The 12,229-nt window shown below is 44.4% G+C and overlaps 1 protein-coding gene across 8 annotated transcripts in view; it reads left to right on the top strand.

The window, feature by feature from the left end:
• Positions 1 to 8,155, top strand: part of AREL1 (apoptosis resistant E3 ubiquitin protein ligase 1) — a 43,604-nt gene extending 35,449 nt beyond the window's left edge. For 7 of the 8 annotated variants that reach the window (XM_036313015.1, XM_036313066.1, XM_036313049.1 and 4 more), the window contains 5 exons: positions 959 to 1,088; positions 1,176 to 1,234; positions 4,005 to 4,094; positions 5,296 to 5,471; positions 5,571 to 8,155. In XM_036313015.1, coding sequence (XP_036168908.1) covers positions 959 to 1,088; positions 1,176 to 1,234; positions 4,005 to 4,094; positions 5,296 to 5,471; positions 5,571 to 5,673 — 558 coding nt within the window. In that variant the 3' untranslated portion in view covers positions 5,674 to 8,155. Of the gene's footprint in view, positions 1 to 958; positions 1,089 to 1,175; positions 1,235 to 3,937; positions 4,095 to 5,295; positions 5,472 to 5,570 lie in introns of those variants that run through there. The other variant, XM_036313058.1, reaches the window with a different exon arrangement.
• The last annotated feature ends 4,074 nt before the right edge of the window (positions 8,156 to 12,229 follow it).

Raw genomic sequence — 12,229 nt, 5'->3', positions numbered from 1 at the left:
ATTCCTCATTTTATTTTATTTTCATGAACTTAAATGTAAATAACCACCTAGACTAGTGGCAGCCATATTGGGCAAGGTAGGTTTAGGTCATTGCATCCTACACTTTATGATCTGGCCCATTTTAGTGGAGTAAAAGACACATGAACCCATCTATCCCACCTACTTACTTTCTAGTAGAAAAATAACTTAGTGATAATGCAGTGTCACTGCACAAGGAGCTTTGGAGGGGATGGCATACCTATCTCAACTTTAGTGGTGTTGATGTAGATGACTCCTATTTTAACACTACCTGTATATTTCTAAAACTTTATTACAAAATTATTAGCCCAAAGTACTTCTGTTGCAAATGTGGTTCTGTTTACATTGTAGTGCTAAACAAAATCATGAAGCTAAAGTTGCAGTAACATACAATTGAAAGCAAATAGCAATGACTAAAAAACTGTGACCACTGATTGATACCATTGTACTGATAATCACATATGCTTTGTGACTGTTGTGGGACTGTAAGGGAAGGATGTAAGGGAACAACTGATCCCTTCTTAGAATTTCTAAAGAGATTTCTTCACTACTTATCTGGCTTTATTTATTCTCAATTGGCTTAGGGGTTTAAGAGAAGAGGTTGTGATGGTTTAATTTCAGATCATAGAGACATTAAAATGTTGCTGACAAGGGACCAGAGTATCTTCTTCCTGTTGCATCACCCCTGTTTGACTAGGTCAGAGAAGACTCCCTCAGATCCCCACTTCAGAAATAGTTAGTAGAATACAGCAATAGTGGTGGGAACCCGGAAGCTTAGTAACTGTACAGAACCAAGTGTGTTGAGAAGCTGAATGCACGGCAGAAACTTGCAACTGTGATGGACGTCATTAACGCTGTGTTTGTGGGGCATACCAAGCAGCTGTCATCTTACAGACGCTCATCCGCAGCCTCTCCCTCTGTCTTCTGCATCTTATTTTAGGTTGTTGAACTCATGACAGGTGGAGCTCAAACCCCAGTCACTAATGCGAATAAAATCTTCTATTTAAATTTGCTGGCCCAATATCGGCTGGCCAGTCAAGTGAAAGAGGAGGTGGAACATTTCCTGAAAGGTGAGATTCTGACTGCTCTTAGCTTTGATGTGGAAGTACCTGTATCCATGATGTGGGTATGGTTTTAACTGGGCTACTTTGTTTCAGGCCTGAACGAGTTGGTCCCTGAGAACCTTTTGGCTATTTTTGATGAAAATGAGCTTGAGGTAAGTGCTTATATTCACAAACCCCCATTCTTGACTCAGTGTTTTAGTTTTCCCACAGGAAAGCCCTTTATGCAAGGTTGATTTCACTTTTATCACTCTTCCCAAGCATTGACCCATTCGTCAGCTTTTAAAAAGTTAGAATGTGTCCTAGCTGGTTTGGCTCAGTGGATAGAGTGTCAGCCCATGGACTGAAGGGTCCTGGGTTCAATTCCAGTCAAGGGTACATACCTCGGTTGCAGGCTCATGCTGGAGGCAACCAATCAATGTGTCTCTCTCATATTGATAATATTCTCTCTGTGTCTCTCCCCCTCCCTTCCACTCCCTCTAAAAAAATCAATGGAAAAATTTCCTCGGGTGAGGATTAAAAAATAAATAAAAAGTTAGAATGTGAAAATTAGAAACCAGTAAATAGCTAATTATTTTTGAAGAGTAATAATTAATATTCACCTATTTCTCAAATATTATTGATATTGGTTGAGTACTAAAGAATTAATATCATGTACAGTCTTTGACGTTTAAAGATGACTTAAGGGAATAATAGGACATATTTGTTCAGGGACTATTTATTGAGTGCCACCTGTATGCCATAAGTAAAAAAGTCCCTGCCCTCATGGGACGTTACAGTGAAGAAGACATATTTCAACGTTTGGGACCACAATGCTATACAGTTAATATATTCTTTTTTTTTTTTTTTTAATATATTTTATTGATTTTTTACAGAGAGGAGGGGAGAGAGATAGAGAGTTAGAAACATCGATGAGAGAGAAACATCGATTAGCTGCCTCCTGCACATCTCCTACTGGGGATGTGCCCACAACCCAGGTACATGCCCTTGACCGGAATTGAACCTGGGACCTTTCAGTCCGCAGGCTGACGCTCTATCCACTGAGCCAAACCGGTTTCGGCCAGTTAATATATTCTTATCTTAGATCCTGTAATAACCAAAATATGGCTCTATGATGGTAAATGCCATTCTGTAAGTAGCAAAATACGAGTTTGTATCAGGTGTGAACAAAACATAAAATCAGTTTTTTACCTGCTGCTCACAGATGATACATATAAGGCAAATTATTACTTTCAATTATTAGCTCCTATGAGGAATGTGTTTTTTGCAGACTGTTGCCTGTATGGAGAAAGTTCTTTAAAAATGAAAAAACAAAAAAGTTTAGGTAGTTTTGCACAATTTTTATTCTTATTAACTGAACTGTTTTTGAGAACAACACTCAAAGTCTTGTGCAATTTTCATCACATTTTATACCTTTAAATATGAATCTAAATAAAATGAACTCTCCATCTCTCAGCCTAAAGTTTCTGATAGAAACCTAATGCTGTTATTTGGGGACTGAGGAATAGCTACTGGTAGGTATATTTGTTTGTATCCTGAAGCAAAGCATTTGTAACAATTTGTAACAGTGAGTAGGAAGGAGGGACACAGTCTCTTACAGTTCCCCATGCTGCTCTTGGTTACTCGTTAGCTTCACCAGTTCTCTGAAGGAGCCACGGCTCCTAAGGCTTCATGTGAGCTTTTCTCGTCTCTTGATTAGGATGCATCATTCTTCATAGCCATTGGATGAGGACTCACAGTCTGTGAAGTAACACGCAGGGTTCTGAACCAGATTAGGACATGAACAAGATGTTGAGGGCTCTGATCTCATTAATGTTCTCACTTTTTGGCATGCTTTTTAATTTATCTGATCAAGTAGGGGCTGGGCTGAAGAGAAGGAAGGTAGTAAAAGTTCAATCCACAAAAGGATGGATTCTGGGGAAAAGGAAAAGCCACTTGACCGATTTATCTATGTGCCTAGGGGTCTTCATCAAAGGGAAAGGGCCTGCTTTTCTCGCTGGTGTTTCTAGGCTCCGTCCAGATCAGACTGTCAGTAAACTTAGTTCCCTTTTTGTCCTTTGTTGCCATTCAAAATAATCCACAGCAGCAGTTCTTTTTTTTTTCTTCTTTTTTTAAAATATATTTTATTGATTTTTTTACAGAGAGGAAGGGAGAGGGATAGAGAGTTAGAAACATCGATGAGAGAGAAACATCGATCAGCTGCCCCCTGCACATCCCCCACTGGGGAAGTGCCCACAACCCAGGTACATGCCCTTGACCGGAATCGAACCCGGGACCTTTCAGTCCGCAAGCCGATGCTCTATCCACTGAGCCAAACCGGTTTCGGCCACAGCAGCAGTTCTTAATTAGGTGGGTACATCAGAAATGCTTGGGGAACTTTTTCAAAACACACACGCTTGTAACCTACTCCTAGAGATTCTGATAGGGTAAGACCATAGGCATCAATATATTTTTTAAAAGCTGTGTGATTTGCCCTGGCGGGTGTAGCCCAGTTGGTTGGGCATCGTCCTGTGCACTGAAAGGTCGCCAGTTCGATTCCTGGTCAGAGCACATACCCAAGTTGCAGGTTCGATCCCCGGTTGTGGTGCATGCTGGAGGTAACCAATCAATGTGCCTCTCTCACATCAGTGGTGTTGGTTTTTTTTTTTCCTCTCTCTCTCTCTGTCTTCCCACAAAATCAATTTGAAAAACAACATATTTTTTTTTTTAGAAAAGGCTGTGTGATTGTTAGCACATTGGTTAGGAAACTTTGGCCTATTATAATTGATTTTCCTAAAGCGGTATTCTGGCATTGTGACCTCACCTTTTGTCTTTTTCCTGGTGTTTTCTTTATTCTACATTTTTGCATATTAACATAGGTAATCAACCTTATGCTGAGTCTTTGTTCCTCTGAGTGTCCTAGTAACACCTGACTATCTTCTCCAGCTACTGATGTGTGGGACTGGGGACATCAATGTGGCTGATTTCAAAGCCCATGCAATGGTCGTTGGTGGCTCATGGCATTTCAGAGAAAAGGTAAGTGGGCCAGATTTCTTTTAGTTGGATTTGTGCCATGTTGTAAAGAAAAAGTTTCAGAACACAAAAGCTGAAGCCCTGGCTGGATGGCTCAGTTGGTTGGAGTGTTGTCCCGTACACCAAAAGATTGTGGGTTCAGTCCCTGGTTGGGGCACATATGAGAGGCTCACATTGATAAGCCAGGGGTGGGAAGCCTTTTTTCTGCCAAGGGCCATTTGAATATTTATAACATCATTCATGGGCCATACAGAATTATCAACTTAAAAATTAGCCTGCTATGTTTGGTAAAATATTTATTTAACTCACCCACAATGCCTTGGCAGGGCCAGACCAAGTGATTTGGAGAGCTGGACATTCCCCATCCCTGCTCTAAACATATCCTTGAGTAAGGATTAAAAAAAAAAAAAAAAGTTGAGCAGAAAAGCAGACATATCAACTGGGGGAAAAAAATGATATATGTGTGGGAAAGACAAAAGGGACCTCTGGTCTCTATTGGCTATCATGCTGACTGCCACAGAAACAGTGCATTAGAAAGTCAAAGATATAGAACCAAGCATTCGGTGACTTCCCTCCTGACTGTGTGACAATGTAAACTCCTAGACTCTAGGACAGGGGTGGGCAAACTTTTTGACTCGAGGGCCACAATGGGTTCTTAAACTGGACCGGAGGGCCGGAACAAAAGCATGGATGGAGTGTTTGTGTGAACTAATATCAATTCAAAGTAAACATCATTACATAAAAGGGTACGGTCTTTTTTTTTTTTTAGTTTTATTCATTTCAAACGGGCTGGATCCGGCCCGCGGGCTGTAGTTTGCCCATGGCTGCTCTAGGACCTAGAGCAGGGGTCCTCAAACTACGGCCCACGGGCCACATGCAAATACAAATATTGTATTTGTTCCCATTTTGTTTTTTACTTCAAAATAAGATATATGCAGTGTGCATAGGAATTTGTTCATAGTTTTTTTTTAAACTATAGTCAGGCCCTCCAACGGTCTGAGGGACAGTGAACTGGCCCCCTGTTTAAAAAGTTTGAGGACCCCTGACCTAGAGAGTTTGTCAATTCTAACCATTCCTACCTGTGTCTTCACAGAGCAGTAACTGAGCCACACTCCCACTTTGGGTGTCCTGTTGCTTCCTTGCCCCGAGGTCAAACCCTGGGCTGCATACTGGTGTGACCCCAACCTTGTGCTCTCCCTGCCAGGTCATGAGGTGGTTTTGGACTGTAGTTTCCAGTTTGACCCAGGAGGAGTTGGCTCGGCTGCTTCAGTTCACAACAGGCTCCTCTCAGCTGCCACCCGGAGGCTTTGCGGCCCTCTGTCCCTCGTTCCAGATTATTGCTGCTCCGACCCACAGCACGCTACCAACTGCACACACATGGTAGGTATCTGACTGCCCAATGCATGCTCTTGGGAGGGATTATTTTTCCAGCCTTTGTCAGTGGTTTTGAGTTAATCACTTCTCCCCTTGCCCTTCCAGTTTTAACCAGCTGTGCCTCCCTACGTATGACTCGTATGAAGAGGTGCACAGGATGCTGCAGCTGGCCATCAGCGAGGGCTGTGAGGGCTTTGGCATGCTCTGACCACTCTCCTGCCATCCTCTTGGCTCCCGTGCTTTCTGGAGCATCTGGGTGCGCACAATAGACATCATAACCACTGATGCTAACAGAACACATAACCATCAACCAGAAGCTGCTGCATGCTCCCCAGTGTCTGGAGTATTTGGTCACCTACAGGCCTTGTCCTTCCCTCGCCCCCTTCCTGTCCATCTTCTCCCCACAGGCCACTTTGGCATGATATGTATTCTGAGCTACTCGTTGAGTCACGAGAAGAGGACCGTGCTGCTGTAATTCCACTTGGTTCTTAGGAGATCTCAGTGGCGGGAGCTGCCTCATTAGCTGAAGGAGATTACACAAAGGGCTCAGCTCTCATTGGGGAGCTGGTGCCCTCGCCTTGCTATCCTCCTCTGCTTATGCTCCTCGGGGTCCCTCTGTGGCCCTCATTACTTGACCTGAGGTCTGTGAGTCCTTGTGGGCAGGGTGATTGCCTCTTCTCAGCAGGAGCCAGGAGAAGCACAGAGGAAGAGGCCCACAAGCGCAATCTTTGGTTTTGTCCCTCTGCACAATGGCAGGCATAGGCATTGGCCCTGGACTACCTCTAATGGGGACGGAGAGCACAAATGGATATTTCTGTGGTTCCGAACTGGAAAAGGAGCTTTCCCTGCAGGCGTTTCTGGAAATGGTCATTAATCTCTAAAGAATTCTAAGCTTTTTCTTGAGTTTGAGCCGGTGAGAAAAGCAGACCTAAACATGTGAAAGATAGCTGGGCTGTGGCCTCCAGTGCTGAATCTGCTTCTCCTTTAAGGTTGGGGGCATGTCTAGGCATATGGCTGGCTTGAAGACTACTGATGCTTGTCCCTAAGTTTGTTCTTTACGCTGAGGTGTGGCTGGGCCTGGTCACCTGCCTTCGAGTTATACAGTCTGCTAAGAACTGGGATTCTTTTGCTTTCTACTGAAGAAAATTTTGGAGCAAGGAACTGGGACCGTAAGAATAGCATGCCAGTGATCCCTGCTTCTCTCTTTGCTTGGTGTTCTCTGGCAGCACTGGGGCAAGGGAAAGGGACCAACAATTCAAGTGTTTTCACAGGTTCTTTGGGTCAGGACACTGCGAACAGAGGAGATACATCAGGCAGTAAACACCTAGCTGCCCCAGTTACTTCCCTTCACTCCCTCAGTTACCACCAAGGGGAACTAAGAAGGGAGGAAGATATATTAGGTTCACTATTGTGTGATGATTGAGGAGAACCTGCTGTCTTCTCTTGGATGATGGCAACATTACAATTTGAATGAAAACATTTGCAAGACGCAAAACCTCATCAACTGTCCTACATGTCTGTTTTTAAGAAGGCTTTGTAGCAAGCTACTATTCCCAATGGGGCATTCAAGTCTGAGACTATTACAAGCCATCTTTATCGCCAAAACCAGCAAGTACACAGAGTCCAGAGAGGAGGCAGGACTGTGGCATTGCCTTGGCCTCCTGGAAGCAAGTCTGAGCCCTCCTGCTCCCAGAGATCACAAGGAATAAGCCCTTCCGAGCTGCTGCTGTTAATGCCTGACCTCACTCCTTCGCAGTCATTTGTCCTTGGTGTGGGTGCTGACCTCACTCATTCTTGGGGTCCAGGATCCAGTGTCAGGGCCTCTACACCACAGGGTCCTGCATGCCACATGGTCACTGCTCTCCTCAGGGACCAGGACAAGGTGCTGCTGTTTGCCTCAGTATTTCCCGTGGGATATGTACAGGCAAGCTTTGTCATCACCCTGGGAAACACAATGGCTGCCCCTCTGCCCAGAGAGGGGTTTCCCGCGGGGGGCCCGTGGGCTGGTTCTGCTGTCTTTGGCAGTTATTCCTCTTCTGGATTCTGCTTTCACCCTCCAGCAGCTCTCCACAGACTGACGCTGGAGCTCGATTTGATTTTCTTGGCTAGACCTGTCATTTTAAACTCTGGTCGTAGCACTTTTCAAAGCATCCTGGGCACCACCACTGCCCAGCTGGGGCAGCTGCATCCCTGTGGGGGTCCTGAGCCCCAGGGCCTTTGTTGAACAAAACCCTTTGGTACTGTTGTGGTTTTTCTATTCTTCCAGTTTATCTTCTCTCCTAACTGTTGAAATGTATCTTTGCTCTTTTGGGCCTTTCTTTTACCTTTTTTTTTTTCCCTTTTCTAATCCTGCTTTGGTACTAGCCAATGTGGGGAAAGGTACAGTGTGTCTGAGAGAAGTAGTGTGTGTTACCTCTCGGGCAATTTTCTATTCACGTTTCTTATTTTGGCCAGTTCTTTTATTTATGTCCTTGTGGCCCAGGTACTTTGGGGTCAGCTAACCTCCTGGCCTTCAGTGTCTTTGAAGGAGACCAGATACAAAGGGAACACCACGGAGAACATCGGCATGTCTCTAGAACTTCAGCGGAGACCAAGCCCTGCTGTACACTTTCAGGCCAGGCAAAAGGGCCAGACAGTTGCAATGATTGTGTAAATATTTTGTACAGTAAATATATAAATGTTTAAAAGGACTAAGGAGTAGAAATATTTTTTTGTATTTTCCCAAGAATTCCTTCAGAAGCAGGCAGCTCAGGATAGGATGTACACTGGGAGACCCGCCTGTCCCAGGCCTCTTGCCCTTTCACCCTTCCCTGATTGCTGTCCATGGTGCCAAGCGGGGCACTGTCATTCACACAGCCAGTGGCGGGACAAGTGCTTGTGCAGTTTGGCAAGAGCAGAGCGTGTCTGTTCTCATCCATCTTTTAAACATTAATTTGTTACAGTTTTACTACATAAGAAACTCAGTGTAGAAAATTTGGAAATGAAAAAAACAAGGGAAATAAATCACCTGCCATCCAGAGGTAACACTAGAAACACTTTGATGTATCCTGATTTTGCATATAATCACATTTATTTCCTTAACTCCCCTGCAACACTCCCCCCCACCCCGCCGCCCCCCTCACCCCCAACCCTTCCACAAGTGCTCTGGGCGTGGCAAACAAAAACACAGCTCCTCAAATTTGGCAGGTGGTACCAATTCTTTTCCAACCAAAGATAAACTTGGCAGAGAGAAAACCAGGCCTGATTTATGTCTAGAAAGAAAAGTATTAGGGACCCTGGCTTTCTAAGAGAAGTAATCATGGTGTCTTGTACAGTAATTCCTAATCTGGAAAATCAAAACAAAATCCTGTTTGGAATTCTTTTTAAAATTCAGATTTTTGCCCCCACTCCCAGACCCAATGAATTGGAATCTTAACTGGAAAACTCTTATATAGTGCTTTTACCCCTATTTCATCAAGCTCCTGAGTGATATGCCATGTCACAAAACGAAACAAAATTCTCTCTTGACTTTCCATTTTTAGGTTAACTGTCCTACATCTTTTATACTTGCTGCTCTTGTGGCCTTGAATAGGTCACTATGAACACTCAGTGATTTCATCTCATCATGAAGTTGTTACTAAGACTCAAGAGCAGGGGTGGGCAAACTTTTTGACTCGAGGGCCACAATGGGTTCTTTTTTTTTTTTTTTTTTAAATATATTTTATTGATATCTTACAGAGAGGAAGGGAGAGAGTTAGAGAGTTAGAAACATCAATGAGAGAGAAACATCTATCAGCTGCCTCCTGCACACCCCCTTGGGATGTGCCCGCAACCCAGGTACATGCCCTTGACCGGAATCGAACCTGGGATCTTTCAGTCTGCAGGCCGATGCTCTATCCACTGAGCCAAACCGGTTTCGGCCACAATGGGTTCTTAAACGGGACCGGAGGGCCGGAACAAAAGCATGGTTGGAGTGTTTGTGTGAACTAATATAAATTCAAAGTAAACGGGTACGGTCTTTTTTTTTTTTAGTTTTACTCATTTCAAACGGGCCGGATCCGGCCCGCAGGCCGTAGTTTGCCCACGGCTGCTCAAGAGGCTAGTAAGATTATTCTTGAATTAGAACAAAAGATACTGCTCAGCCGGCTTGGCTCAGTGGTTGAGCGTCAAACTATGAACCAGGAGGTCACAGATTCCTGGTCGAGGCACATGCCTGGGTTGTGGGCTTGATCCCCAATGTGGGGTGTGCAGGAAGCAACTGATCAATGATTCTCCCTCTCCGTTCCTCTCTGAAGTCAATAAAAATATATTTAAAAAAATAAATACTACTTTCAGCTTCTCGTGTGCCGGTGCCTCTGAGCCACTGCACATGGAGCTCTCAGCCACACTCCTCTTAGGACTACAGTAAAGGTGGGACCAGAGGGCTTCTTACCTCTACTTTGGCTTCACTTAGATCCTGAAGTATAAGAGACCAGCTCCAGGTATCCTGTAATACTTTAAAATAGAAAACTTACTTTGAGATGTTACATATATACAAAAAAAGGTATGCAAGCACATACAATTTAGTAAGTAATTATAAATGAAGCACAAGTGATCACCATCCGGGTCAAGAAATAAAACAGGACAGAACTGCAGAGCAGGTCTCATCCCATCCCTCTATTGTCCCGACTTTTATGATGACTGTCTTATCTATTCCCTTTCCAAACAGCCTGTTCTAAAATCCGCAGTTGGGAGAGGGTGAAAAGAGCCCAGATGGCCTCTGAAGATGCTAAGCAAGGTCAATTTCTCCATAGTAATTGCTATACTTCACAATTAGTTTTAAATTTTTCTGAGGCCATCGTTGCCCATGAGACTAGTTCAGATTCCTGATGCCGAATCTGGTGAATCATGTTCAATGTCTATAAAGTTTTCTTGCCAAGATTTACCCCCAGAGGTTCTACATTAGATGGTCCCTGGCAGTACCCTGAACAGGTTTTGTGGGCTGGTCTTACATGATCATGATTCTCTGCTGGTCAGCGGCAGGTTCTTGAGTATCATATAAGTACAGTGGTATTGAAAGTGACTCAGCCCTAAGTTGACTCAAAAACTTGGGATGGGCTAACTTCTGACTCCGAATATGGAAACTGCAGCACCTAACAAAGTCATCCCAAAGTTACTGGACAGCTTAGTTTTTCTGTTTGGAGTTCAAAGGGACTGGGTTTAGGGGGTCTTGTGATGATCTTGGTTTGTATTTGACGGAGAGTTGGCATACGCCTTGCTGTGAACACTACCACTACCACCTGCCAATTCTGTTCACTTGAATTTTGCTTATAGAAGAACACTTTGTAGTAACCACAGCAGGGACCTGGTTCTCTGCAGTGAACTCGGTGTAGCTCTTCAAGTCGGTCAGTGAATTCCTGGTAAGGAGATGTGGAGGACACAGTTTATTACCAGAAGTCAGAGGAGTGATAGCTGTAGGCTTTTGATATAGCATCAGAGGTAGTTTAACAAAGTTGTTCAGGTTGTCAATAGAGCACTGGCTTAATACCAGCCAGCAGCGGCAGCTTCTTAAACACAAGGTGGTAACAATGTTGGTACCTCTGGGGGCAGGGATCAGACACTCCAGCACAGAACCTCACATCCAGTCACCTTGAAAAAGCAGTGTGGGACCCTATCTAATTGCCCGTTAGCCTTCCTTCAGGAAGATGATGGATAATTTATTCAGGATGAAGTCTACAGATATGGTTGCTACTTCCTTTGGAATACCCAACTAGCGGGCCAACATGGCCTTTGTTACCCGTCTCCCCCCCCCCCCCCCCAACCCCCCTTGATTTTTAGAGTGGAAGGGAGGAGGAGAGACAGAGAGAAACACTGACGTGAGAGAAATACATCTATTGGTTGCCTCCTACACGCACCTCTTACCAGGGCCGGGAGTCTGCAACCAAGGTACGTGCCCTTGACTGAAATCAAACCTGGGACCCTTCAGTTCGCAGGCAGACGTTCTATCCATTGAGCCAAACCAGCTAGGGCCTAACATGGCCTTTGTAGTTTGTGAATGCCTGTGTAGCCAGGTTCAGCTGGCAAACCAGCAGTTTTCTGAATGAGCAAGGTCTCAGAACTCCATTTCTTAGGGATGACCCTAGGAAGAAGTGTTGGATGACTCAAGGAGCTAGGTGAGGAGATACATTTCTTTCATAAACCTCATTGTATTCTTGACCAGGTGGCCCATCCTATGTTTCTGGCCCATCCTTCCGCCTCCCCTGCAACACAGGCATATCCTGTCACTTGGCCTTTTCTCAAAGAAGATATTCTTGGACACCTTTGCATCAAGTGTGCAGAATAGGATCCGCAAAGGATAGAGAGACATGATTGGAGAACTTGAGCATTCATATTTTATTTTTAACTCCCATGGACCAACCTTGGGAGATCTTTCAATATCAGTTTCCTGACCTTCAAATTGATGTTATTAATTAAATAAGAAAATCAGCTAATAACTTGGAGCTCTTAGAAAAAGTTTTCTATGTATAGTATGTGTGATACCATATTGACTATGGCCTAGTGCCCTGGTACTTTCCATAGCGGGAGGCTGTATGGACCTGGGAGCAGTAGAGCATGCTAGAGTGGATGACTGCCATGGGGTGTGGTTCTTTTCCCATCTTGCTACCTCCAGGCAGGCCAGAGAGAGTGAGTATTCAAGACACCTAGCCCAAACATCTGTGAAGAAGTCCTCAGGTCAAAAGAGACCTCCTCTCCCTCCTTCATATGACCCTCCAAAGGCCAGAGGAGGTATTTGAGGGGACTGCATG

Source organism: Myotis myotis, unplaced genomic scaffold (genome assembly GCF_014108235.1).
Source record: "Myotis myotis isolate mMyoMyo1 unplaced genomic scaffold, mMyoMyo1.p scaffold_m19_p_1, whole genome shotgun sequence".
In the NCBI taxonomy this organism is placed as follows: Eukaryota; Metazoa; Chordata; class Mammalia; order Chiroptera; family Vespertilionidae; genus Myotis; species Myotis myotis.
The sequence above is the reverse complement of the archived record's forward strand: the minus strand, read 5'-3'. Positions and strand labels throughout refer to the sequence as shown.